The sequence below is a fragment of the Cucurbita maxima genome, unplaced genomic scaffold (genome assembly GCF_002738345.1).
Source record: "Cucurbita maxima cultivar Rimu unplaced genomic scaffold, Cmax_1.0 Cma_Scf00014, whole genome shotgun sequence".
Classification (NCBI taxonomy): domain Eukaryota; kingdom Viridiplantae; phylum Streptophyta; class Magnoliopsida; order Cucurbitales; family Cucurbitaceae; genus Cucurbita; species Cucurbita maxima.
Window position 1 is genome coordinate 3,929,579 of NW_019272030.1, and position 25,856 is coordinate 3,955,434.

The window sequence follows — 25,856 nt, forward strand, 5'->3', positions numbered from 1 at the left end:
AGTAGAACATGCAATAAACATAATAATAATCTTGAAATTAAATAGGAAAGAGTTAGAGAAAATGACACCGTAGTTTTATAGTGGTTCGGTCAAACTCGACCTACTCCACTCCCCAAGCGCCTCTTGGGAATTTGAATAAAGAACTTTTCCGACTCTTTCCACGGATCAGAGCCAAACCGGTACACCGCTCTTTTTACGAGTTCAAGAGCAAACTCAATCCTTTCAACGACGCAGGATCAAACCGATACAAGTATTTGAGTTTGATAATAACACACCACAACTCTCTCAAAGAGTAGATTTACAATTTGGGATACTGACAACTATTTCCTCACAATATAATAATAATCCCTCTCAAGAATAAGATGAAAAGAAATAAACTTGTAAGCTTGGAGAGAGCAATAAACAATGGAGACTTTGAACAAATGAGGATTGAAGAATGTATGTAAGTTGTGTCTTTTAAAAATGTGGGGAAGATGAGTTTATATAGAGGAGAAAAGTGGCAAAATGTAGGATTGAATATTGACCATTGGATTGTGTTAGGAATAATGGAAGGTGGAGATTAAAAGTAATTAAGTAAGAAAATTTTCTAAATTCATTTATTTCAAAATTTTAATATAATAGTAATATAATATAATAATAATAAAAAGTTATGTGAGTAACGGTAAAATGTAATTCAAAATTTATTATAAATATAATAATATAATAATAATAAAAATGATGTGAGTAACTACCAAAATTTTAAAATATAATAATATAATAATATAATATAGTAATAATAAAATTCGATGTGAGTAACGGTTATATTCAAATTTATATTTGTAAAAATAATTTTATTTAGAAATGTAATAATAAGAAAAACTCCACCATGTGTTACTCTTCCAATATTATAAATGTCATACTTTGATATATTTTGATTTGTCCATCATTTTGATTTTGTTGCCACATCATCACGTCGGGTATGTTGTCTCGACTCTAATTTCTTCGTTTTAGCTCTGATTTGAGTAATTGAAAAGTTGTTGTAATCGTTATTCCCGACCTTATACTGTGGACAGTTCAAAAAACTGAAAATAGTTAATAATTAAAAGTAGGTTTGTTATCATCAAAACATCAATAATTAATTCATTGAAATTAATTAATGTGAGATCAAGGGCCAATAAGCCAACAGATTATACCGAAAATAAATTAAATAAATAAGATTAGGACTCTTTTGCAATTTTGGATAAGATCATTTTAAGATTTGTTTTTAATAATTGTTTGGGCTATTTGGTTGGGCCCGTTTAAATGCTTTTATGGGCCGAAATTAAACTCATCCAAACCGAAATTCTCAGATATTTAATTTCATTTCGATTTTCGAACTGGTTTGGCGCGCCATAGCGGGCAGCCCGTGTGAACTCGTTGCGATCAGCTGGGCGGAAAGAGGGGTAATCAAGAAACCCTAACCTTGAAGTAAAGTCGATTTTATCAAATTTTTAAGCTTTTTATTCTTTGCTAATTGATTTCGATTAAGATCGTAGATTCTGTTAATGTCTTACAATTGATGGAAGATGAGTTTTGTCAATCGATATCCTCTTTGTTGTTATAAGCGTATCTTGTTCACATGGACCAATGCTTGTACAGCACAATTGCTCATCTGCTTGTGCCATGAATCTCAAAACATTTATGCTGATGGCTTGAGTTTCCTATCGCTTAAATTACGAAGTTGTGTGGATGTAAGAGATCAAACAGCCTGTCAAAAGCATTCAAGCTTTGACAATGACAATGTTGCAGAGTATATCAGCAACTAGGACAGAAATAAATGAAAGGATAGGCAAAGAAAATATCCAATACCCAAAATGTGCCTTTATGTACCAGAATATTCATCTATCTGTTACTCGCTTGTAAATCTCAATTTAAGTAACATTTAATGACTAACCTATCTCATATCTATGAATTCTTATTATCTGCGCTGGTTAACTTCTTACTAAGTTCAGCTATTTACATCAGCAGCCTTAAATGTTGATTTACTCATCTAATGCTGGCGTTGATTTGTTTGGTTAGTTGTGTGGATGGAGAAGAGGAGGGAAGTAGCTGAACTCGAGGCAGCGACTTCAAATTCTAAAATTCTAAGCTGTTATACAACTCAGTATGCAAGGTCAGGGAAACCAGAGGTTGAGGATCTTACACCTTTATTTTCTTGTTTCTTTATTGTGCCTTTGATCTGTCTCTTTTATTTCTATAAGAAATTGCATGTGTGGACTTGTATACTTTTTTATAAATGTTATGGTATACATTTATTAGGGTATTTACTCTATGTTGGACCATATTCAAAGCTAAAGTTGGCAGTGATGAAATGGTAGTAAATTAGGTGACCCCACGGTCTTGTCCACAATATGAATGCCGGATCTGTGAAGCTCTGCTTCTCACACCTCATAAACAAAGCATTTAAGCTAATCAAAAAGGACTTTTTTTTTTCCCATTCTCTAATGGACCCCCACCCTCTTCTGTTGCCCCTAATCGTTTTTGATCCATCTTCACAAGCTCGGAGTCCATAATCCATAAATTACTTCCTGATTCAGAAGGCTATGAAAGTAACCTTTACCACACTATTGTAAGAAACTTATAGAAAGAAGCATCCCAGGTCTCATTTTTTCATTGAAGTGCTTGCCGGATCTGGATTGCTAATGACGTTAGGTGGAACTATAGGGATACTTGGGTGATGTATTTCCCGAATCCCCTAAAGAACTAGAGCCCCTTTTTACCATTTTCTTAATGTGGAGAATATAGAATGGATGATTCAAGCTAAGTTCTGAAAGTAGAGCATAGTTGAGGCCACTATTAGATGAATAAGGATCCGTAAGTTGTATTGAATGTGTACTTATTTAGCTGCCAAACGTGGGGTTTGGACTCATTAGCAAGGTCAAGTTTTGAGGTGCATGCTTCTTCCATCACTCACTCATTTATTTTTGCAGTTGCAATTTGAGAACAAGTAGGACACAAACAAGCTATGGCAGTGAAAGGATTATAAAGTTGGACATAAAATGACCATTGTACCCTCCTTTTCTTTTACTCATATTCATTTAATACTTGCAAGGGAAACAGAGTAAAACTCTGACTTTCTTGTCGCCTTAACATATTGCCTTGTCTTGAGTTAATTAGTTGCAGCAACGTTAGGACACGATAAGGGTTATTATCTTTGAAGTGATTAATGTGAAGCAAAATTCTTGTTGAAGGATTATTTTATTAGTACTCTTGAAATTTCATTTTCTTTCTTGAAACGCTTCCAGTGCTTTATGCAGTCAATTCTGTCTGCTGCGTTTTAAGTATATTATTAAATTCACATGTCAATCATTAATGATTTGTATGTAATATGGAGATTATAATGGACAATGCAGTGTTTTGAAGGCTAAGAACTCTTCCATGAATGTCCAATTGTTAATGGAAGCTTGGAAAGGATGTCTCATGTCAATGGGTATCTGCAGTCGATACATTATCTAGTCACAATGGTCGGTATCTGTTATTTCAAACAATCATTAATAGCATCTCATCAAGTTAGCTTCAAATCTTTGCTTACTTACATGTTTCCAGCAAACAGGTATATCCCCCATGTCAAAGCCGAGTTGAAGCAAAGAGTGTTCTTCGAAGTTGAGAGCACATTTGGAAATAGGTCAGTTCATTGAAATTATTGCGTAATAATTGTTGTCAATAAACAGATTAGCCTTGTAGAATTGTGAATGAACTACTTTCCAAAAGGCGTCGTTAGCTGCATCACAAGTGTTGTAGAGGTTGACTTTCATGTGTTAAAGAAGCTGCTTGAATTTTAGTTTCATGTAACTTTTACGTACAACTATAGTATAAAAATTGTTGAATACGGACTATTAGTATGATTATAATTTTTAATTATATAAAATGTTATAAAAATCAAGGATTTATCTGATTTTTTTTTCAAAAAAACTATATTTATAGAAATCCTTCTCTTATGAAAACTACTCTCTTATGAAATCCCAATCAATTTTATTGTTTAATGAGCTTGCTAGCTAGTAGGGCGGGAAAATGAAGTCCACATTAATTGAGTCTTACTCAATAATTATTAAAAGAGCATATTATTGAATAGGATTCAATTATTATTGAAAATTATTAAATTTGGAGTCTTGGGTGTTCGCAAGTATTTTTTTTAATAAATCTATTAACAATTTCTCTTAAAAAAAATAATAAATTATTGTTGATATAATATGGAATGAATTTATTTGCCTTGAACCTACTACGTTGTTCAATATAATTAGAAGTAACCCTAGGTTACGTATACAAAATTGAGATATTATTAAAAGAAGTTATGATGAGGGTAAAGGAATTACAGGAAGATATAAACCTTAAAAATGTGATATACAAAATAGGAACAGAATTATAGATTTAGCCAGCTTTTTATGTTAATGAATACATGTTGAGAGATTGATTAGGAAATAGAGAATGCATGGATGGCTCTTAATAACCACAAAAATAAAGAATTAAATTTTCTTTCTTATCTTTGTGTGCATTTAATTCTCTCCCCATTTATGCCACTGGCCATCTCTTCATTAACAAACCACACTCCTCTTTTCTCACTCTTTTATCTCTCTTCTTCAAACCCCTTCAATCTTAAAGCTCTCATCTCCATTTTTCTCCACTCAAAATAATCTCTTTGCCCACTGCCTTCACACAGACTGCTGCAAATGGGAAGGTCGCCTTGCTGTGACAAAGTGGGGTTGAAGAAAGGGCCATGGACACCTGAAGAAGACCAAAAACTTTTGGATTATATTAAAGAACATGGCCATGGAAGCTGGCGTGCCTTGCCTTCTAAAGCTGGTCTAAATTTTGTTGTTTTTGTTTGGTTTTTCCTCGCGGTTTCTTAACTTTTCTTGTGTAATGTGCTAATGATTTTGAAGAGTTTGGAATTTTGTGTTGGTGAATGTGATTGTAGGGCTCCAGAGATGTGGCAAGAGCTGTAGACTGCGATGGATTAATTATCTTCGACCTGACATTAAGAGAGGCAAGTTCAGTTTGCAAGAAGAACAGACCGTTATTCAACTCCATGCTCTTTTAGGGAACAGGTACTGTTTCTTTCGAGTTTCTCTCCTTGGGCTTTGTAGTTCTCTTTTTGAACTGGAATAGACAAAACCTTTTTAGATTTTCCAGTTCTGTTCAACCGTAAAGCTTGAATCTTTTTGGATGAGGTGCACAGATTTTCATGGTGTGATTAACATTAGGAGTCTTCTGACACGTGAAATTTTCTCAACACAACACGACCAGCAAATTTCTGCACGAACACGAAATGGGGTCCGAAGATTTGTCTTCAAAACCCTCATTTCAGTAGTCAGACAGACAAAACAAAAAAGCTCTTGTCAAAGTGTTGGCAAGTTCTATGATGTTATTATTATCTAGTTTGTTTGTTTCTTGAAACTCTCGTTGTTGTTCCTTGTTTGTCTGGTTTTTAGGTGGTCGGCCATTGCCACTCACTTGCCTAAGAGAACTGATAATGAGATAAAAAATTATTGGAATACACATCTTAAGAAAAGATTGGCTAAAATGGGAATTGACCCAGTAACCCACAAGCCCAAGAATGACGCTTTGCTCACCGGTGATGGCCAGTCAAAAAGTGTGGCTAATTTGAGCCACATAGCTCAGTGGGAAAGTGCTCGGCTTGAAGCTGAGGCAAGGCTTGTGAGAGAATCAAGGCTACGTAGTAATGCACATTCTTCACTACAACAACTTGCAAATCCTCCTTGTTTTGCAGCTTCTTCATCTTCTACTTCCACCTCAGCTCCGCTTTTGAGAAAATCGGAGCAACCTGCAATGGCTTCCCGATCGCTTGATGCGTTAAAGGCTTGGAACAATGGTGCGTGTTTAATGAATCCAAAAGCTTAAGTTGATGGATTATGATATACTTAACCTTTTCTAAATATGGTCGCAGGGTGGTCTAGATCCACTGAAGGAAACGGTGGCATCCTGGGCCGTGGAACTGGTGGCGACCTTGAATCTCCTACCTCGACGTTGACTTTCTCAGAGAACGTACCGCCAATTATGGTGAGAGGCGGGGGCGGGGAGAATTCAGTAGCCATGATTGAGTTTGTGGGAAGCTCAAGCTCCTGTGATCAGGGTGGAATAATGAGGGAAAGAGAGTGGAAGGAAGAGGGAATTGGAAATCCAAGCCAATTACCAGAATACAAAGAGGGTTTTGAGAATTCAATGTCGTTTACATCTCATGAAATGACATTGTCGATTGAAGCAACATGGACAGCTGAATCATTGAGAACAAGTGATAATGGCATTGCTGAAGAAGGCTTCACTAATCTTCTTCTAAACAACACAGATGAAAGAAGACAATCTGATGGAGGTGGAGATGAGTCTGAAAATGGAAGTGGGAGTGGAACAGATTATTATGAAGATAACAAGAATTACTGGAATAGCATTCTTAATTTGGTCAATTCTTCTCCCTCTGATTCTTCAATGTTCTAAAATAAGGGTTCGAATTTATGTGTGAGGCTCAACATCCAATTTAGCAGCGAGTTTCAATAGGGAAAAATGGTGGAATTGAAGGGACCAAACTCTTTGCAGATTCTAGTTGCTTCCAAAAGTGTCAAACTCGTAAACCTGTAATAAATTGATTGAAAATGCTGCAGAGTTTCTCCAACTATGTTGGTTCTTCAACCGCCATACTTAAATTTGCTTCTGTACAATTGGGCTAAAGCTTGTTATAAAATCATCACAAATTACCTTTTGTTTTTGTTCTAAATTTATTGCATCATCATCATCATCGGTACAAATTACATTTATTTCCACCTTATAATGAGACCTCACATGGCTCCTCTGCAACCAGCTGCACATAATAAATTCAGCAAATACAAGCATGGAAGCCTGTGGAAATAAATATTCAGAACTTGTATTATCTTTGATGTTGAGGAACCTCGTTTGTTTATCTTCCAAACAAAAAATCAATCCCCTTAATTGGGTTTCATTTGATGTATATGGAATAACATATGCTCAAAACTTAGAGATTCTGAGGAACAATAATGTGGTTTGTTCTTCTTATTCTAGAGCCGACGTGATCTTTCCTGAACCAAAATAATGGTTTGAAGTCAGTCAGAATAGAGCTTATTTACATAGAGGGCCACAAAATCAGACAATGAGCTCTAAAGGTTCCCGAGTAAGAAGGGAAAGCACTTGCCTTTCATACAAGGATATATGCCATCGCATGTAAAGTTTATGCGAGAAGGAATTACAGCCACATGTTCATCTCTTCCCAAACCATGCCTTAATGCTGGAAACTTGTAACATCTGACCTTACCAGACAGCAACTTAATGGCAGCTCATCCTTTTCAACATGTCTCTTTCAGAGTGTTAAATCCAAGCCATATATTAATTTGTACACCATGGCTAAAAAATGGGAAAAAATAAAGAAATGTTAAGCCATAGGTGAAAATAGAGGAAACAATGGAAGAGAAGGGTTGAAATATAGATGAGCAATTACCATCCATATACTAATCATGGAGACATTTTTAGCTTTTTTTTATAAGATAAAGAGTATTACTACGACTAGTAAAGGTTAAAAGAGGTTCCATACAATAAGGTATTAATTATTTTTTTTCATATACAAACAATAAAGGTATTTTTTAATTTTTTTTTGAAGTTTCAAAAAGTATTTCTTAAACAACAAATGATTTACATTGATGACAATGCAACTGGTCAGTAGTCAGACGGATCTCTCAGTGTAAGCTTTTGAAGTTTTGAAACTGAAATACAAGGTGCTCAAATCACCTCCAATCAACTATTCTGCCCCCTAAACGAGGGGAACTTATTAAAGGTAGGCGACATCCTGTCCCCAAGATGGCATTAATATCATTTAGAAAGTATGTCATTCCAGGCACCAGAAATATGTTATTGATTCAGCTGCAAAGCGGATGCCATATTTGTTGCCTGCACGGTTATACTAGACTCAGGATATTCAATAACATAGAGCCACGGGCACTCATGCAAAGTTGTTGACAGACTAAAGTCAAAACAAATATTACCAAAATAGACAGAACATGTTAAATCGCCACCGATTTCTTCAAGGACTGAATTTATATATAACCGGAAGATGGCAAATTTTTGGTAATCAATCTCTATATGATATTTGTTGTAGACAGTAATAAAAGAATTTGGGTACAAATTCCCCTTTGCGAAAGCAGACTATGACCAACAAGAAGCATAAGCAATTTTAAGCAACACTTAACAGAAGACCCCTTGAGCTGCGATCCTAAAAACACTAATTATAAGCCGTCGAGCTACTAGATATCAAAACGTCACGCAGAAATCCTAATAATCAAACTGGTCGAAACAAAAGATTGGATGATATATTTAGTGCCATTTGTGAATGTAAGGGCATTACAGGCAGCAAATACATTTAAAAGCTTAAGCTGCAAAGCGGATCCCTTTTGTTGTAGCACATCGAAAATAGGCACCAAAAAGACAGTTATCATCAAGGAGCCTCAGTACCAGTGCTAAGAAGTTAAATGGCAACAAATATGTCATTGTGTTTTCCAATGCATACACGCAATCTAAAATTTCCGAAACTTATTTTGGCGCAGAAATCCCCAAATTTCACCACAAAAAAATCCAATCCCTAAAAGAAAACATTCATACATAAAATTCAATGTTTCGTAATCTTAAGACAGATTCATTTATACGGAAGCTGTAGAAAATGACCACGAGAGAAGAGAAATCAGATATCAACTCCGGCATATCGGAAACAGGGGTTCAACACAACACAAAGGATAGTAACCCCAACAGGTTTCGCGGTTTAAATCAACCAACCAATTTTTTTATAAAAATAAACAACATGAAACAAATTCATATGGTCCATCCCCTTCCAAGCAAACAAAGAAAGGAAACGGAAATGACAAAATCAGAAAGCTCGAAACTTTCAACATTTACGCTCGGCATGAAGATTGACTACAAATACTAGAGATACACGAAACAGGACGAAACTTGGGTATAGAATGAACCTTGTTTATGCTAAGCAGGCATAAACCCTTCAGCCACTGGATATCGAGCGATGCTGCTAGAACCTTGGCACTAGCATTTAAATACAGCGGTCTGTGAAATTAGGGCATTGCAGGGGAACTTCCCGCTCAACCCTAATCAAAAGAAGATCAACCGCGCATAAATCGACGGTGGTGATGAAATGTTTAGTAAAGACAGCAATATAATTTTGTAATTTTAAAAATGGCAAATATCAAGTTCATATTAACTAAAATCACAAATTAATAATAGTATTTATTTAAATCTTTTGCAAGTAATTTGCATTACTTTCATTTGATTGCATTTGAAATAGTCTAAATAATTTTTTTTCTTCTAAAAATCCAACCAAAATTAGAAAAATAGAAAACACTATAAAATAAAAAATTGCACTTAAGCCAACAGAGACTCTAGCCCTATTCCAACCAATATCTAGTACGGTCTAATACCAAACCCATGGTTGATATTATCCGTTTAGGCTCATCACATATCGGTATCAGTTTCATAGTTTTTAAAATGAATGCTTCATGCATCACTTTCCCCTCCAACCAACTTGGATCCGACCAGGTTTAGCAAAAAATCATATAAAAAAAATAATTAGAAGTATTTATTTTTAGTTTGAAAATAGTGGAGATAAAAAGAAATGATCTTTAGAGGATAATCAACTTTTGACATAGCAAATTATGATTAATTTGGGACGCACAAGTTGAATCATTAAATTAAGAACATGAGAGCATAAGATCCAATGACAAAATACACTAATGGATTCTGACAAAGACGTTGGCACAACAAGCAATTTTATTCGATCTTCCATCTTTTTGTTCTCCATCCACTTTCGATTATTCCCGATTCCATCTTGCCCCACCGATTTCCTCTCTAATTCACTCTAAACCATCACTAATTCAATAACCCTTTCTCATTGCTCCCCATCTTCAACCCCAATCTTTCGAGCTTCCGGCTATGAAATTTGGGAAGGAATTCAAGACCCATCTGGAACAGACGCTCCCCGAGTGGAGGGACAAATTCCTCTGTTACAAACCCCTCAAAAAGCTTCTCAAATACTACCCCAATCTCCCCACCGACCATTCGCCTAACTTTCTTCTTCCTCCTTTTCAACACCCCGTTTCCTTCGACCATCCCGCCGATACTACGCCCTTGGAATCCAATCGCGGCCGCTGTGAGACTGGTGCTGGTTCTTTGGCGGAACTTCAGGATTGGTTCGTTAGGATTCTCAATGAAGAGCTTGAGAAGTTGAATGATTTTTACGTTGATAAAGAGGAAGAGTTTGTCATTCGGTTTCAGGTTCTTTTTTTGCTTTTGCTGCTCCTTTTTTTTGTTTGGGGGATTCTTCTTGGATTTCTGTGTTGGTTTTATGAATACATTTATGGAATCTGTGTATCTAATTTGGGTTTACTGTGCTATTACTTTTGTCGCGGGGCATTTGAGCTTTTGAATAATCTTGAGTACTATGGAAGACGGTAATAAAAGCTGTGTCATATGACAATTTGATGAACATTAAGTTAGTGCGTACTGACTGATGATTAAACAAGACACTGGAAGAGGCTGGAAGGGTTTTGTTTGATCTTCAATAAGAGGCAGGTTGAAAAGTTGTATGTCATCAAGGTTTGTCATATGGGAAGGTTTAAAAGTTAGATGTCTCTGAGGCTGGATTGGTTTGGTGGTCATTAGTTTGGGTAGATCCACTTAGGATATTAAGATTGTCAATTGTTGTAGGGTGTCGTATGAGATGTTTCTCTTGAACGCCATAGAGTCTCCCCTAAAGCTATGGAGCCCTTGAACAATGTACACCCTTTGTTCGATATTTAGGTCATTTTTGACTACACGTTCTAAGCTCACAACTTCTTTGTTGACACTTAATGACTCTATTGACATGACTAAGTTAAGGGCATGACTTTGATATCATGTTAAAAATCATGACCCTCTACAATGGTACGATGTTGCCCACTTTGAGCATAAGCTCTCATGACTTTACTTTTGGTTTTCCAAAAAACCTGGAACGATGTTGTTTCTGTTTTCTGATCAAATTTTAATATTTGAAAACCATTTCCGGAAGAAAGATCCTACTGAGATTAGCAAACAAGTTATCTATCCAAGTTTGAAACTATGTTCTTTTGAAGCCAAAATGGTACAGAGTAGCTCTTGATTACATTTTTACTATGCTATATTTCGTGTCTAGATCAGAAAGGTTTCCAGCAGTTGTAGCTGTATAACGATACTCGAGTTCAATTGGCGCAGGAGCTGAAGCAAAGAATTGATCATGTCAAGGAAAAGAGTAGCAGGGGAGGTGTTTTCACATCAGAGAATGAATTCAGTGAAGAAATGATGAACATTCGCAAGGACTTCGTTGCCATTCATGGAGGAATGGTGCTTCTCAAAAACTACAGCTCCCTCAATTTTGCAGGTAAAGCAGTGCATCAATCAATCTATATATCAATATTGCCTTTGGTTCATGTTATAGCTGTGGCACAAGCATTTTTACTGAATTGTTTTCAAATTTGGCTTTAAAGGGCTAATAAAAATTCTCAAGAAGTATGATAAACGAACGGGTGAACTGTTGCGTCTGCCTTACATGCAACTTGTAGTGCGTCAACCTTTCTTTACAACAGAACTTCTCACAAGCCTGGTTCATCAATGTGAGGCAAATCTAGAGCTACTCTTCCCATTGGAAGAAGAAGTTGTTGAATCTACACCGGCCTTGCGAGTTGACCCGAACCCAATACTCGATAACTCGAGAATTGTTACTGCTAAGACGCCTTCAGATCTTGGGGAGGAAAGTGAGGATTTATATAGAAGCATTGTTGCTGCAATGACAGCCATTAGTGGCCTAAAGAAAGAAAGCTCCACCAATAATCCTCTGTCATTTTCGTCTCTCTTTAAGAGTCAGGATGATGAGAGTGCTGGTGCTGTGACTGATGAGAACTCTCCTTCAAACTCTTTGGCTTCTTTGCCTAAAGGTGACGAAGATGATGCCTAGTTTTGTTCTTCTCTCTCTGTGTAACTGAGTTTTCATCGCTTTTTGGTGTCAAGAAGTTCATCTTTCAACTCTGTACAGTCAAGTGTATAGAATTATGTAGAATCTGGTAGCCGAATTAAGTTCTGTTCCATGAATGTGTGAAGAATTGACAAGCTATTTTGTCATCTGATGATGATATGAACTTGAATTATCAAATCAAATCGACCTGAGGTCAGTTCGCCTCTTGAAGTGCCTAGGTGAGCGTCTTCAATCAGGCGCCGCCACAATGCACAATGTCACAATTGCACTCCCTCGAGATGTTCACAAGTGATTGTGCGACACTCACTCTCAACACCGAATGAGTCAGCCAACTCGAAATTGCGTCGCCGACAGCTTGACGATGAATGCTCAAACCTCTGACCCCATTTGGGAAGAACGTTTTTAGAAAACGGGAGTAGAGAGATTTTTGAAAGAGAGTTTGAATGCAAGATTGAAAGAAAGGTTGAAAAGCTATGTTATAGGTTATAAGCGAAAAAGGCAACACAACAGCTTCAATAGCATATGACTCCTGGTAGGAAGAATTGACGACTAATCGCATACCCCTATTTTGAGGCATTTTAGGTCTAGCGTAACATGATTTTGTCGAAACGTTAGACACTTAGAAAATACAGAAAAGGAACTATACGTCATGAAAGCAATAAAGGGATATAATGCAAGGGGTTTGACTTATAACGAGCATGCAACCATAGACAACACGCTTTGGACAAGTATGACCGTGTGTCACACACCCCCAACCTTTTTATACCCACGAAACTAACCTTATGCAAAAGGTTCACATAAACACATGCCATGCAGAGATTCCATTTTAGGTATTATGGCATGTTCTTGACATTTTTCATTGGTGGCATGTTCTTGACATTTTTCATTGGCTCCCTTTGTGTCACCTTGAGGTGGCTTTGAAAACACTGCTCCATTTGTATGGAAGAAATAGTATCTTTATACCTCTTTTTTTTTCTCTTTTTTACAGATTATCATGCTAGATTAACCCTATTCCTCTCTTAATATTATGAGACAACAATTTAGTTTCTACATTTGAACTAAAATACAAAGAAAACCAAGCCAACCCATGTATAAGAATGAAAAAATGAGTCAAGACAGTATCTTTTTGATCTTCATAAGCGGGTTCTCATCACACCATCTCGTCGTAATCGAAAGGAAGTGGAACAGAATCGAATGCCCTGTATTTCCCCACATTGTTTAGGTGCTCATTCTCCAACCTGATCAGTAAAAAATCCAGAAGTCTTTTAATTATCACGAGTAATGCAGAAGCTAGTTGAACTTGATCATGGAGTTCTATAATCAGCCATTTTGTTGCACAAAACTTAGTTCTATAATGTTTAAATACCCCTTTCAAGAGAATATCCATTCCCTGCCTGAAATGATTCAAGGAACAAAGAACATACCTGAAGAAATTCCAGATTCCTCGTCGAATAATCTCCAACACGGCGACGATCGCAATTAAGGCTTGCCTATGGATGAATGGAGCTTCTCTAAAGCCTAATACGGATTGCATCCAAGCAAGTCGTAGCAAGATATTCAGTACCTGCAATCCAGATTCCAAACATAATTATCAGCTAAGATGCATCATAGTTTCCTATCCCAAGCTGATTTTCAAAGAAGAACAGATCCAAAACAACCAGTAGTGTTCTTACAATTGCTGCAAAGTAAACGCTTTTGTTGGATATCACTAGTTTGTCTCTCAACCATGGATTTTTCGAGTTTCGTCGCAGAAGACCCCAATCGCATACTATATCCCAGTATGTGCCTGAAATTGTTGCAATAACAGAACTAACAGCAGCCAAGTTTCTCCAAGTCATCCCCATATTCAAATCATTGCCAGTTCTCATAGCAACTGCAATGACCGTTGAGAAGTACTTCAGTCCATTAAACACATGCATCACATTTTTCTCTTCGATCAAGCGCCGGAGGCACTGCAAGCATTAAACAACCTTAGCCCTGATGATTTGATACCATGGGAACATGGGGAAAATATCTGTTAAACCAGTTGATTACCTGAAGAGTACGGATCCAATATGGAATAATTGCAACAACAAAGTAAAAGGCTTCAAAAACTTTGCTCTCTTTGCATGTATTCGATCTTCGTATAAAGTCACCCCACCCGTAGTAACAGATGTAGAATTCTAAACTTCTGAAGGCTTGCACCTGATGAGATATTGCAACTGAATTAGTCTTGATGTGTTAAGTTTACCAGGAGAATGAACATACAGAAATCTTAAAGAAGGTTAATGTAAAACCTGGCTAGTAAGCTGATCTGCCAAGAAAAAGTCTTCGAGTGTAACCTGAAACAAAATGAAGATTTGAATTCACTTTTTCGTTCAAAAGTAAAAATACATATTTGTGAAACTTCTCTTCCCATGAGTACCTTGTAGAACGGTGTACAGACCAGATGAAATGCACTACGAATTAGGAAGAAGCGGCTGGAACGGAATATGATATCAAAAGGACAAAATATTATAAGAAGAAGAACCTGCAAAATGAGTTCTGCTTAGATATGGGTTTTACTCTTACTACAATGGTAAGATATTGTCTTTTTTGGACTTTCCCTTAAAGTTTTAAAATGCGTTTGCTAGAGAGAGATTTTCACACCCTTATAAGGAATGCTTCGTTCCCCTCTCCAATCGATGTGGGATCTCATAATTGAGAGGTTTCCACACCCTTATAAGGAATGTTTCGTTCCCCTCTCCAACCGATGTGGGATCTCACAATCCACCCTCCTTGGGATCCCAGCATCCTCGCTGGCACTCCGCTCGGTGACTGACTCTAATATCATTTGTAACAGTCCAAGCTCGTTGGCACACTGCCTGGTGACTGACTTTGATACCATTTGTAACAGTCCAAGCCCACCGCTATCAAATATTGTTCTCTTTGGGCTTTAAAACGTGTTTTCTAGGGAGAAGTTTCGACACACTTATAAAGAATGTTTTGTTCTCCTCTCCAACCGACGTGGGATCTCACAACAATAGCATCATGAAGAGAGAAATATTTGAGACACTGCATTATACAATGAACGATGGAGCTTACAGTGAGTAGAGCTAGAGGAATTGACTCGGTTATAGCTTCAAATCTTTTGGTTTTCAGGTCCACCTCCATGTCCAAATGTGAGAGAACACAAGCCAATGTGAGCACAGCAAGACCTGTACTAAGAAAAAAGACCTCCCGGTGACTCAACTCTGTCCCTTGCTTGAAGCCAAACATAAATGAGTAATTGACACGGTAACGCCTCCAAAAGTATATATTTCCAGAGTACATCATCAGGTGCAAGATGATGAATCCAAAAAAGCTGAAAAAGTAAGCATAAATATCAACATCAAAATGGTACTCAAAAAGTAAAATGCCTCAAAACATCAAAGTCGCTATCTAAAATTACCTATACAGAGGAAATATGTTATCCATGTACTGGCTGCGCCCTGTGCTCTCAAAGATATTTCTTAGGTGTATCACTACAATAATGGCCGCTACAAGTGCCATGGCACAGCCGAAGAAAACCCCTGCAGATATTCAAATCAAATTTGAGTGTATAAGACATTGCAAGAAAAACCCTTTTGCTCTAACAAGTGTTATTACCAGAGAAAAACGTAATTCCATGTTTTTCCTTTCTGATTTTTCTTCTCAGAATGTCCATCCCTTTTCTTCGGTTTCCATTTGCAAAGTGCTTAATGAAAACAGCCTCCACTCTTTCTATGAGCCTTGTGACCTGTGGCAGTACAGAAACATTTTGAAGAAGAAATACTTTCAGGTGAGAGTTGGCTAAATATACCACCATGAAATTTCAGGAATTGTAACAGACCTCCAGAGTGCTGCCAAGAGGAGATTTATCCACCATTTCTAAGTAGACCTTCGACGCTCGACGTGACGTTATCTGTATTGACAAAACCCGAGATTCAGAATTACTTGAAGGAAAAAGATAATCCATTTCAAGTAAATAGACTGGAAGCTGTGGAGACCTTACCTTATCATACTTCTTCACGATCTTCGAAACAGCCAAAATGTTTAAGAAGCTGTAGATCCATTAGAAGTAAAGCTGTTAATATTTTGACAAATTCAACAATGAAGAAACATAATCTTCACTATGATAATCAAGACTCGTGTATTGCTATACCTGTAACCCTTTAGAACTTGAAGCTTTTGGTAAAATTCAATCAAGGCCCGAGTCACCAATTCTTCTGACTTCCTCAACTCCGTTTTCTTATATGATAACCCAGCTTTGGAACTCGCAACCATGTATTTCAAGGTTGATACTGGTGTTTCAGGAGCGATATTAACCCTTACATGGGGTAACAAGTCTAATGAAGCTGGCCTGTGTTCTTGAATGGTTTGAGTTGTTCCCCTACTCCCCTTCCTGCTGTAACTGTTGCCCTCTTTTGCTTCCATCTCCTCGTCTACCGTCTCAACTTCCTGAGTTATTTCGAAGCGTGACCGTCCTTCTAAAACACAATCTAGACAGTAAGAAACCAAATCAAATTCACAAAACCATTGCATTTATAACTAAAGATCTCTTTTCCAACTTACCTGTACTTCTTCCATTGATGGAATTAACAGTTGAGGAAGCTGCAGCTCCTGCTAGATCGACAGGTTCATCGACATCATTGGAAGCAACATCTGGTTTCTCCACCTTAATCCTTAGAGCAACCAAAATATCCATCTGTTTGCTCAATTCCTCAGCCTCCACCGTCAGCTCCCCCACATTCTTCTTGTAAAACCTCACCACTTTATTAAACTCAGCATCAAGTTCCCTAAAGAATAGCACCTCATTTCCACCTCCTCGGTCAGATGACATAAAGAACATGCTCTGATAGCTCTCTTCAGAACCATTATGAACTATGTTTGTGATGATTGCATCATCCTGCTTCCTTGGAGAATTCCTCTGCGTTGTAAGCCCACTGAAAGCTCTATACAATGACATCTTTCTCTTTAGCTTTCCTGAGGCATCCGGAGCTTTTGGCTGCCTAGATATGCTTACTTCTTTCAAAATTGCTTTCAGATTATGGTAATCCAAGTACGCTTCCTGCCATTCCGGCACCATTTGGGACAAAAACTCCTTCCCGAACTTCATCTAAGAAGGGTGGCTTTACAGGATGAGTTGCCAATTGGTTATTCGAAATGCATTCCCATACACACATATATATATTCGGTGGGCATTTGACAATTATTTTAGACGTGTCATTCCATTTTTTTCTTAGATCATCTTTAATAAATAAAGGGGTTTACCCTTTGACTTCGTCGGAATCATGAGCGCGCAGAAGCTTCAGTGGCTTTCGTTTTCAGGAAGAAATGGAGAATACTTTTCATATTGGGTTCTCCTCTCCAGATGCGTTCATCCACCGAGTCTCGAACGCCGGCTGCAGAAGAGGAAAAACAGTGAAAAAAGAGTAACTGGGATCGATTTGAGAGGAGGATGTCCCACATTATCACCATGGGAACAACTTGCTTCGCTCCGCGTAGAGATAAGAATCGCTTGACTAGTAGCATCAAGCAGTACATTATGCTGTTCAGCCGCGATTCGTCGATGGCGATGCTTTCCACAAGCAATGTTCCTTCGAAATTATTGCATGTACGTAATCTCACGCCCAATAAATAATAATAATTAGGTCATTTCTTTTTACTTTTTTTCTTTTAGAATTTTGCTTTTAATTCAAAATTTTTAATCTCATTATGATATGATAAACAATACAATAATGTAAAATTTTCTTTATATTATATGTCATGATGAGCATATGCCATAGCTGAGATAGATCTTCGGGATAGTAATTAATATTTTATCTACTTAACCGTATTGAATTAAAATATGGTTTTAGATAAATCACATGATTATTCTTTTATTTATAAATGTTTTTAAAATCTCCCGTCAAAATATAACCGGTAATAAAACAAATTTTAAAAGTAAAAAAAATAATTTTAAAAATTTTGTGAAAATTTTATTATATGTACTGTCATTTAATAACTGTTTTGCCTATTTTTTATAATGCTTTATAAATTTGAAATAGTGTAAAATTATGGGCTAATTGGTGAATGGTTGGTTTAAGAAGCTAAACAAATAATGGGAGTATAGCGTATTATTTATGGTGGTTAATTATGGCGTCAGTATAATTAATAATCATAATACAAGTCTACGTAATCATCAATAATTTATATTTTATTTATTGTATTATAAAAAATATCTTTTTTATAAATATGTTTGTAGAGAATTTAAACGAGTATTTGGCAAGAGTTGTTTAAATAAAAAGAAAAGTCGTAATGAAATTCGAGATATTAACGACCAAAGAAAATTAAAATATGCGACTCGAGAAAAAAAATGAGATACCATTTTGAAAAATATAAGTTGGACGGGCCAAAGTCATACATTATATGGAGAACATTCAGCAAGAAAAAACAAACCATTTTTTTTTTCTTAAAAAAAATAAATAAATAAATAAAATTAGCTTAATGAACTTTTATTTAGTTGAATTTTGTATGAAATGAATAATGTCACGTGCATTTCACCGCATCATGAATCTTGGAATATGGAATATAATCTATAAATTAACATTTTTTTTTTTGTATAATGGATTAAATTATGTTTATTTATTATAAGAAACTTTATGATTATAAGATTATTTCTGTCACGGTAATCGTCTTACTCATAGTCGAGTTCTCATTTTGTTGTTGTCGTCGAATTCGAAAGGTAAAGGCACAGAGTTGAATGCTCTGAACTTCCCCACATTGTTCAGGTGCTCATTCTCCATCCTGATGAACACAAAATCAAGTTTCGTCAGTTGATTTCTTTTTTACTGCGTTGTTCATACAGCTTTACAATCGGACAAACCTGAAGAAATTCCAGATTCCTCGTCGAATGATTTCCAGCACGGCGACAATGGCGATCAAGGCTTGTCTGTGGATAAATGGAGCTTCTCTGAAACCTAATACCGATTGCATCCAAGCGAGTCTCAGCAAGATATTCAGTCCCTGCAACCAAGATTCGGAAGATTGTTATTATCGGCTAAAACATGTCATGGAAAGCTAGGTTTTCAAGAATTTGCGGTATGTTCTTACAATTGCTACATAGTAAACATTTTTGTTGGATATCAATAGTTTGTCTCTCAACCATGGATTTTTCGAGTTTCGTTGGAGAAGTCCCCAATCTTGAACTATGTCCCAATATGTGCCTGAAATTGTTGCAATGCCAGAACTAATTGCCGCTAGAATTCTCCAAATCATCCCCATATTCAAATCATGGCCTGTTCTCATTGCAATTGCAACGATTGTTGAGAAGTATTTCAGTCCATTAAATACATGTTCTACATCTTTCTCTTCCACCAACCGTCGAAGGCACTGTAAGCATTCAACAACTCTATCTCTGATGAGTTCATACAATATTGAGGAAGACATTTGTAGTTTGCTGTGCAAAACACTAGTCAGATTACCTGAAGAGTACGAATCCAGTATGGAATAATTGCAACAACAAAGTAAAAAGCTTCGAAAATTCTGCTCTCGTAGCACTTATTTGATCTTCGTATGAAATCCCCCCACCCATAGTAGCAGACGTAGAATTGTAAACTTCTGAACGCTTGAACCTGATGTGAAATTGTATCTGGTTTAGCTTTGGTGTATGAACTTTGAACGATTTCAGTCATCTGGATGATAGATTTCAAAGTTCTTCCGGAGAATAGAAGATATTGAAGTTTAAAGAGGCTTGGTATCAAACCTGGCTAGTGAGCTGGTCTGCTAAGAAAAAGTCTTGGAGGCTAACCTGAAGACAATATATAGATTTAAGTTACGTGTTTGACAATAGATATACATTTTTGTAAACCTTCTCTTACTCCAAGTACCTTGTATAAAGGAGCACAGACCAAATGAAATGCGCTGCGAACGAGGAAGAAGCGGCTGGGACGAAATAGGATGTCGAAAGGACAGAATATTAAGAAAAGAAGGGCCTGCAGAATGATTGAGTTCAGCCATGGATGATGAAGACAAATATTTGAGACATGAACTTCTTACAATGAGTAGAGCCAAAGGGACTGATTCAGTTATGGCCGCAAAGGTTCGGGTTCTGGGGTCTGCTTCCATGTCCAAATTGGAGAGGATGCAAGCCATTGTGATCACAGCAAGACCTGAACTAAGAAAAAAGACCTCCCAGTAACCCAACTCCGTCCCTTGCTTGAAGCCAAACATAAGGGTGTAGTTTACATGGTAACGCCTCCAAAAGTATAGATTTGCAGAGTATATCAGCATGTGCAGGACAATGAATCCAAAAAGGCTGAAAAAGGGAACATTGGTATCAACAATCGAGCAGCCATGTTCTTTGGAGCTTCAAAGTAAGCTTCTTGAATTACCTATAGAGAGGAAATATGTTATCCATGTACTGCCCACGCCCTTGACTATTGAAGATGTTTCTTAGGTGTATGACTAGAATGATGGCCACTACAAGTGCAAGCGAGCAGCCAAAGAAAAAACCTGCAGATATCCAATTCAAGTTTAAAAGCACAAGACATTAGCTTTGAAGTGTAAAACTTCACATCGGTTAGAGAGAGGAACGAAATATTTCTATAAGGGTGTGGAAACTTCTCACTAACAGACGCGTTTTTAAAAATCGTGAAGCTTACGACAATACGTAACGGGCTAAAGTGGACAATATCTGTCAGCGGTGGGCTTGGGCTGTTACAAATGGTATCGGAGTCAGGCACCGAGCGGTGTGCCAGCGAGACACATTAGTTGGAGAGAGGAACAAAGTATTTCTATAAGGGTGTGGAAACCTCTCCCTAACAGATGCATTTTTAAAAATCGTGATATTGACAACGATACGTAACGGGCCAGAACGGACAATATCTATTAGCGGTAGGCTTGAGCTGTTACATAAAGCAACCCGTCTTCTTACCGGAGAAAAAGGTAATTCCTTGTCTTTCCCTTTTGATTTTTCTTTTCAAAATGTCCATCCCTCTTCTACGGTTTCCATCTGCAAAGTGCTTAATGAAAGCAGCCTCCACCCTTTCTATGAGCCCTATAACCTGTTGTTGTACAGAAGCACTTTGAAAAAAGAAAGGACTTTAAACCACAATTCTGTCTCAGGAATCGTTGCAGACCTCAAGAATGCTGCCAAGAGGAGATTTTTCCACCATTTCGAGGTAGGCCTTTGATGCTCTACGTGATGTAATCTGCAAGGATAAAATCATAATTCTGAAGGAAAAAGATTATGTTCTTCAAATATAAACATTGGTGGCTGTTGAGACCTTGTCATATTTCTTCATGATCTTCGAAACGGCCAGTTTATTCAACAAACTGCAGATTCATAAGGAACAACTCCATTTATATTTCTGCCAATTCAACAGTGAAGAAACATATGTTCAGTATGATATCAATATTCATGCATTACCTGTAGCCTTTTAGAACTCGAAGCTTTTGGTAGAATTCAACGAAGGCACGCTTCATCAGTTCTTCTGCCTTCCTCAACTCTGTCTTATTATAAGACAACTGAGATGTGGAACTCATGACCATGCATTTTAATGTCGATATTGGCGTTTCGGGCTGGACATTAATCCGTACTTGGGACAACAACTCTAACTTGAGTTTTTGAATGGTAGGATGAGCTATTCCTCCACTGGCCTTCCTGCTGTTACTTTTTGCTTCTCTAGTTTCCATCTCAACTTCTTGGGTTACCTCCAAGCTTGACCGTTCTACAAATACGTTCATCTTTGCTATTGGTATTTATCGAACACAAAATCAAAAGTTCAAGAATCTATTCAAAGATGACTTACTCGCAGTTCTGGGAAAAGTGGACTTAGCAGTAGAAGTAGAAGCTGAGGATGTACTACTACCTGTAAGACTGACAGTTTCATTAAAATCTTCAAGAGCAAAATCTGGCTTCTCTACCTTAATCCGCAGCGCAATTAAGATATCTATCTGCTTGCTCAACTCCTCAGCCTCCCCCATCAGCTCCGCCACTTCCTTCTTGTAAAACCCCACCACTTTATTAAACTCATCATCAAGTCTCCTGAAGAACTCCACCTGATGTTCATCGCTTTGATCGGACGATGAAGCGAACAGCATGCTCTGGTAACACTCTTCAGACCCTTCATGAATTATGTTTGTATGTATAGCGTCCTCCTGCTTCTGTTGAGAGCGTCTCGGTCTTGCTAGCCCGCTGAAAGCTCTGTACAGAGAGACCCTTCTCTTCAAGTTGCGCGTTGCCCCGTCGGATGCCTCTGGCTGTCTCGCCCGGCTGACTTCTTTCAACACTGTTTTCAGATGGCTGTAATCCAGGTATGCCTCTTGCCATTCCGGCACCATTTGAGACAAAAATTCCTTCCCGAACTTCATCTTTGCTCTGTGAAATTCTCTGCATTGATGCTTTTGGTTTTGTCAAGGTGGGAAGATTTGGATTTGACATGAGGATGTCCTAGTGATTACTGCGCAAACATCTTGACCTGCACTGATTTGACAGCGTCAACCACGATACTGCTGTTGTTTAAAGAAAAGTTTGTCATTAATTCCTTGCCTGTTCTTTGATCAAATAATATCAAAATTTGCTGTCCACCAAAAACTGGGAAGAGATCCAACTGAAAAATCAACCACAATGGGCCACTGCTTTAAATTCTCCACAACCGGATGATCAGGACTTCACTATTACATGGGAGAATTTTCTTACTTCAAATATCTTTTTAAGTAAGTTGCTTGTTTCAGTATGAAAATTAAGTTCTGAAGTGTGAAATTAAATATTAAAATTGTAGTAATTTTATTTTTCATTTTTTAAGAGATTTTTTTTTTCTTCGCGTATAATCCCATCAACATAAATTTATTAAATAATATTAAAAAGTTCATGGAACTTTAAACATGAATTCAAATTTTATAAATAATTAAATGCTTGAATTTCAATAGATAAATTTTAATTTTAAAAATTTTGTAACTTATTATAAACTTTTTAAACATTCTCATTCATTCCATTTATAAATATTGTTTAATTAAAAAAAAAAGACTTTTATACTTAATTAAATATAATAAGATATATAGTAATAATTTAATTCCTAAATTTTAATATGAATAATTAAAAATTTGGTAACGATTTACTTCATAATATATACATTTTTAATGAGGTTTAATTAAATAGGTAGATTAATGAACTACTGCTTAGTTACTAAATATATGTTTTTTTATGGGTGTGATTGGGATGACGTGTCAGTTCATTCGCTAGAGACGGGTTTGTAAAGAAACTGAACACCGTCGTTCCTAAGCGTTCGCCATTGCCAAATCGCCAGCAGATCTTTGCGTTTCTCTTTGAATTTGATGTTCTCTTCAGATTACGTTCTATCCAGTCTGAACTTTATATTCCAATCACTTAACCTTATTAGAGCTTACAGGTTACCCCTGCCGGAGATCAATCATGCTGAAATGGAGTTTCTTGGTTTCGGTTCTTTTGGGTCTGATGTCCACCGTTGCTGTTTCGATGCGGTTCGAGCTTCAATCGGGCGGCACCAAATGCATTTCGGATGACATTAAAACCAATGCCATGACGGTCGGCAAGTATTCGGTGATTAGTCCCAACGAAGATGTTCCCATTCCCGATTCTAGCAAACTCACTGTCAGGGTATTCATTCTTCCTTTTCCGATTCAATGCTTGATTTCTGTTTCTGTTTACGCTTTTTTATGCATTGCCCTACGTTTATGTTTCATTCTCCCTGTATTATATGGAAACTTGGCTACTTTTATCCAGAAATTATATGGTGGGACTGTCTCATGATCATCTTTATTCTATTTTCTCGCATTTGTGTTTTCAAATCGATATCTCTTTTCCGGAATTCTGTATTTTTGTTGATTATGGAATTTGTTTAGATGATTAATATGTGGTAATGGAGGTTCTTATTAGGTCAGTTCGCCTCATGGCAACACGTATCATAATGCGGATAATGTGGATTCTGGAAATTTCGCGTTCACTGCAGCCGAGTCTGGTGATTATACTGCTTGTTTTTGGGCTCCGGAACAAAAACCCCCAGGTTCAGTTACAGTTGAATTTGATTGGAGGTCCGGTGTTTCTTCTAAGGATTGGTCCAAGGTTGCTAAGAAAGGGCAGATTGAAGTACGTCCTGAAATTTCTCATTTTATTCCTGGCTTGCTCATTTTTTGGTGTTCTTCCTAATTATGCTTTCTGTATGCAAAGATTTGTGACCACATAATGAGCAAAACTTCGTCACAATATCCTTAAAACAACTCATCCTGCATGATATTATGTTATTCCTTGAATAATTTTGTTGGAATTTGATTGGATATACATTCAGTTTGCGGATTTTGAGAACTACACTGGAATGAAAACAATTGTATGACAGGTTTTGTCTCCTTTTGCTTCCTTACAATATCCTTACTTCAAACAATTATGTTTTCTGCAAGAATCTCCTTTTTCTCGTAAAGAACGTACAATTATGGATCAAGCAAAAGGAGGCCTACCTCAAGATAGTGTCAATGATATCATTTCTCTCTTCCACAACCATGTGAAGAACTTGTAAGTTCTTTGGATGTTCAACCTCTAGAGTTTGGCCAAAAAAAATCGGGAACTTTAGAAAGTGAGAGGAGATGATGTGTGAAATGGAAAAAGAAAAAGAAAAAGGGAGAGATTGAGAGAAGAAAATGCTGCAACCAAAACACTAAAGAAATAGAAGATCCAAATCCTTTCATTCTGAAGAGTAGTCTAAGGACCACTCTTTTAGGAATCACAAATCTCCAAAATGTTGTGATATTATCCACTTTGAGCATATGCTCTCATGGCTTGACTTTTGGTTTCCTCAAAAAGCCTCATTCCAATTCCAATGGAGATAGTATTCCTTGCTTATAAACTCATGATCATTCTCCGCTAATTGAAGGTTGGACCATCATTTAAATACCTTTGAAGCTTGAATTGAAGGCGACCCTTCAAGCAAAAAATACCAAGAAGCCATAAAATAGTGTGAAGGAATCCAAAGTCCAGAACTTCTTATCTAGATGATCTTTATTTAGTCTAGATTTTATTAGCTAAATCCTCTTCTAAATTGCATTTGCATCTCATTATTTCTTTGGCGGTATTTCTTAAATCACATTTCATGAACATTATTTATCATCGTGTTTTCTCAATCATGATATGTTAAGAGGTCCATTTATGAGGAGATTCTATTTTGAACTCTACTTTACTTGAATGTAGAGGATGGTCTGTTGTTTTTGTTTGATAGAAGAATCTGTAAGGTGGTGGTCTGATGAAATAGTTCATCATCTCTTATGCTAGATAATGGAATACGAGTTGAAGAAGTTGTACGACACTGTAATCTCTATACATGATGAGATGTTTTACCTCCGTGAAAGGTACACTATAATGAATTTGAGTTTATGTCTAAGTTTCCTTGAAGACATATCAGTTCATTGGCCTTGTTATCTTGGTGGGCTCTGTATTTTGTAGATTCATTACGCCCCCAAGTAGTTGATTTGTGATGATTGATTCTCTGTTATCGTTTGTGTTTATGTTTCTGGGTTTCAGAGAGGAGGAGATGCAGCAACTGAACAGATCAACAAACGCAAAAATGGCCACCTTTAGTATCCTATCACTTGGAGTTTGCTTGTCTGTCGCTGGTTTACAGTTGTGGCATCTCAGGGCATTCTTTGAACGCAAGAAGTTGCTCTGATTTTTTTCCCTCCCATTTAATAAACTCTCTCTCCCTCTCTCTGTTTTCTGATATATATTTTTTAAATTTTCTTTTAGTCTATTTTTCTTTTAATTCTTTTGATTTTTTTTTTTTTTTTTTTTTTTTTTTTTTTTTTTTTTTTTTTTTTTTTTTTTTTTTTTTTTTTTTTTTTTTTTTTTTTT

The 25,856-nt window shown here is 36.8% G+C and overlaps 5 protein-coding genes and 4 long non-coding RNA genes across 16 annotated transcripts; 6 read left to right on the forward strand and 3 right to left on the reverse strand.

Annotated features, from left to right (window-relative positions):
- Positions 1-1,386: 1,386 nt before the first annotated feature.
- Positions 1,387-6,721, forward strand: LOC111489556 (transcription factor MYB106-like). 5 transcript variants are annotated; one of them, XM_023137849.1, is made up of 8 exons: positions 1,387-1,421; positions 1,987-2,147; positions 3,372-3,482; positions 3,565-3,643; positions 4,676-4,818; positions 4,934-5,063; positions 5,448-5,848; positions 5,924-6,721. In XM_023137849.1, exons 5-8 carry the CDS (start codon positions 4,686-4,688, stop codon positions 6,466-6,468), a joined length of 1,209 nt encoding a protein of 402 aa, XP_022993617.1. In that variant the 5' UTR covers positions 1,387-1,421; positions 1,987-2,147; positions 3,372-3,482; positions 3,565-3,643; positions 4,676-4,685; the 3' UTR covers positions 6,469-6,721. The 5 variants fall into 5 exon arrangements, with proteins under 5 accessions (XP_022993617.1, XP_022993619.1, XP_022993616.1 ...); XM_023137851.1 differs by having other exon boundaries at positions 1,399-1,446; XM_023137848.1 differs by lacking the exon at positions 1,387-1,421 and having other exon boundaries at positions 1,679-2,147.
- A 151-nt stretch (positions 6,722-6,872) lies between these two features.
- Positions 6,873-9,157, reverse strand: LOC111489619. The gene is made up of 2 exons (XR_002719405.1): positions 7,768-9,157; positions 6,873-7,386 (listed from the first exon to the last, which is right to left on the reverse strand). It is a non-coding gene; the product is annotated as an uncharacterized LOC111489619 (long non-coding RNA).
- A 598-nt stretch (positions 9,158-9,755) lies between these two features.
- Positions 9,756-12,168, forward strand: LOC111489571 (SPX domain-containing protein 4-like). Its single transcript, XM_023137873.1, has 3 exons — positions 9,756-10,311; positions 11,266-11,431; positions 11,538-12,168. The coding sequence occupies exons 1-3, from the start codon at positions 9,970-9,972 to the stop codon at positions 12,002-12,004; spliced, it is 975 nt and encodes a 324-aa protein (XP_022993641.1). The 5' UTR covers positions 9,756-9,969; the 3' UTR covers positions 12,005-12,168.
- Positions 12,169-12,934: 766 nt separating this feature from the next.
- Positions 12,935-17,579, reverse strand: LOC111489516 (phosphate transporter PHO1 homolog 9-like). 4 transcript variants are annotated; one of them, XM_023137773.1, is made up of 14 exons: positions 17,273-17,579; positions 16,574-17,117; positions 16,164-16,500; positions 16,014-16,062; positions 15,852-15,923; positions 15,629-15,758; positions 15,432-15,552; positions 15,086-15,344; positions 14,427-14,531; positions 14,299-14,343; positions 14,057-14,206; positions 13,696-13,974; positions 13,447-13,586; positions 12,935-13,260 (listed from the first exon to the last, which is right to left on the reverse strand). In XM_023137773.1, the coding sequence occupies exons 2-14, from the start codon at positions 17,115-17,117 to the stop codon at positions 13,173-13,175; spliced, it is 2,319 nt and encodes a 772-aa protein (XP_022993541.1). In that variant the 5' UTR covers positions 17,273-17,579; the 3' UTR covers positions 12,935-13,172. The 4 variants fall into 4 exon arrangements, with proteins under 4 accessions (XP_022993541.1, XP_022993543.1, XP_022993540.1 ...); XM_023137775.1 differs by having other exon boundaries at positions 16,164-16,485; positions 16,574-17,579; XM_023137772.1 differs by having other exon boundaries at positions 16,574-17,579.
- A 1,089-nt stretch (positions 17,580-18,668) lies between these two features.
- LOC111489517 (phosphate transporter PHO1 homolog 9-like) lies at positions 18,669-22,412 on the reverse strand. Its single transcript, XM_023137776.1, has 13 exons — positions 21,793-22,412; positions 21,411-21,711; positions 21,268-21,316; positions 21,121-21,192; positions 20,916-21,045; positions 20,374-20,494; positions 20,039-20,297; positions 19,870-19,974; positions 19,746-19,790; positions 19,465-19,614; positions 19,094-19,372; positions 18,867-19,006; positions 18,669-18,787 (listed from the first exon to the last, which is right to left on the reverse strand). Exons 1-13 carry the CDS (start codon positions 22,352-22,354, stop codon positions 18,682-18,684), a joined length of 2,319 nt encoding a protein of 772 aa, XP_022993544.1. The 5' UTR covers positions 22,355-22,412; the 3' UTR covers positions 18,669-18,681.
- LOC111489624 lies at positions 18,675-19,125 on the forward strand. The gene is made up of 2 exons (XR_002719410.1): positions 18,675-18,725; positions 18,849-19,125. It is a non-coding gene; the product is annotated as an uncharacterized LOC111489624 (long non-coding RNA).
- On the forward strand, positions 20,274-20,483 carry LOC111489622. The gene is made up of 2 exons (XR_002719408.1): positions 20,274-20,355; positions 20,439-20,483. It is a non-coding gene; the product is annotated as an uncharacterized LOC111489622 (long non-coding RNA).
- On the forward strand, positions 21,998-22,532 carry LOC111489620. Its single transcript, XR_002719406.1, has 3 exons — positions 21,998-22,090; positions 22,175-22,297; positions 22,402-22,532. It is a non-coding gene; the product is annotated as an uncharacterized LOC111489620 (long non-coding RNA).
- A 671-nt stretch (positions 22,533-23,203) lies between these two features.
- On the forward strand, positions 23,204-25,769 carry LOC111489593 (transmembrane emp24 domain-containing protein p24delta7-like). The gene is made up of 4 exons (XM_023137902.1): positions 23,204-23,618; positions 23,898-24,107; positions 25,281-25,357; positions 25,530-25,769. The coding sequence occupies exons 1-4, from the start codon at positions 23,415-23,417 to the stop codon at positions 25,672-25,674; spliced, it is 636 nt and encodes a 211-aa protein (XP_022993670.1). The 5' UTR covers positions 23,204-23,414; the 3' UTR covers positions 25,675-25,769.
- The last annotated feature ends 87 nt before the right edge of the window (positions 25,770-25,856 follow it).

Coding starts and splice junctions, on each gene's coding strand:
- LOC111489556 (XM_023137849.1), top strand. CDS start 4,686: ATGGGAAGGTCGCCTTGCTGTGACAAAGTGGGGTTGAAGAAAGGGCCA. Junction 5,064..5,447: donor CATGCTCTTTTAGGGAACAG/GTACTGTTTCTT, acceptor TCTGGTTTTTAG/GTGGTCGGCCATTGCCACTC. Junction 5,849..5,923: donor GTTAAAGGCTTGGAACAATG/GTGCGTGTTTAA, acceptor ATATGGTCGCAG/GGTGGTCTAGATCCACTGAA.
- LOC111489571 (XM_023137873.1), top strand. CDS start 9,970: ATGAAATTTGGGAAGGAATTCAAGACCCATCTGGAACAGACGCTCCCC. Junction 10,312..11,265: donor AGTTTGTCATTCGGTTTCAG/GTTCTTTTTTTG, acceptor CAATTGGCGCAG/GAGCTGAAGCAAAGAATTGA. Junction 11,432..11,537: donor CAGCTCCCTCAATTTTGCAG/GTAAAGCAGTGC, acceptor TTGGCTTTAAAG/GGCTAATAAAAATTCTCAAG.
- LOC111489516 (XM_023137773.1), bottom strand. CDS start 17,117: ATGAAGTTCGGGAAGGAGTTTTTGTCCCAAATGGTGCCGGAATGGCAG. Junction 14,344..14,426: donor TCTGTACACCGTTCTACAAG/GTACTCATGGGA, acceptor ATTTTGTTTCAG/GTTACACTCGAAGACTTTTT. Junction 13,587..13,695: donor GCGTTTACTTTGCAGCAATT/GTAAGAACACTA, acceptor TCTGGATTGCAG/GTACTGAATATCTTGCTACG.
- LOC111489517 (XM_023137776.1), bottom strand. CDS start 22,354: ATGAAGTTCGGGAAGGAATTTTTGTCTCAAATGGTGCCGGAATGGCAA. Junction 21,046..21,120: donor CTCTTGGCAGCATTCTTGAG/GTCTGCAACGAT, acceptor GTACAACAACAG/GTTATAGGGCTCATAGAAAG. Junction 19,615..19,745: donor CAGACCAGCTCACTAGCCAG/GTTTGATACCAA, acceptor ATTTCACATCAG/GTTCAAGCGTTCAGAAGTTT.
- LOC111489593 (XM_023137902.1), top strand. CDS start 23,415: ATGCTGAAATGGAGTTTCTTGGTTTCGGTTCTTTTGGGTCTGATGTCC. Junction 23,619..23,897: donor CTAGCAAACTCACTGTCAGG/GTATTCATTCTT, acceptor GGTTCTTATTAG/GTCAGTTCGCCTCATGGCAA. Junction 24,108..25,280: donor CTAAGAAAGGGCAGATTGAA/GTACGTCCTGAA, acceptor CTCTTATGCTAG/ATAATGGAATACGAGTTGAA.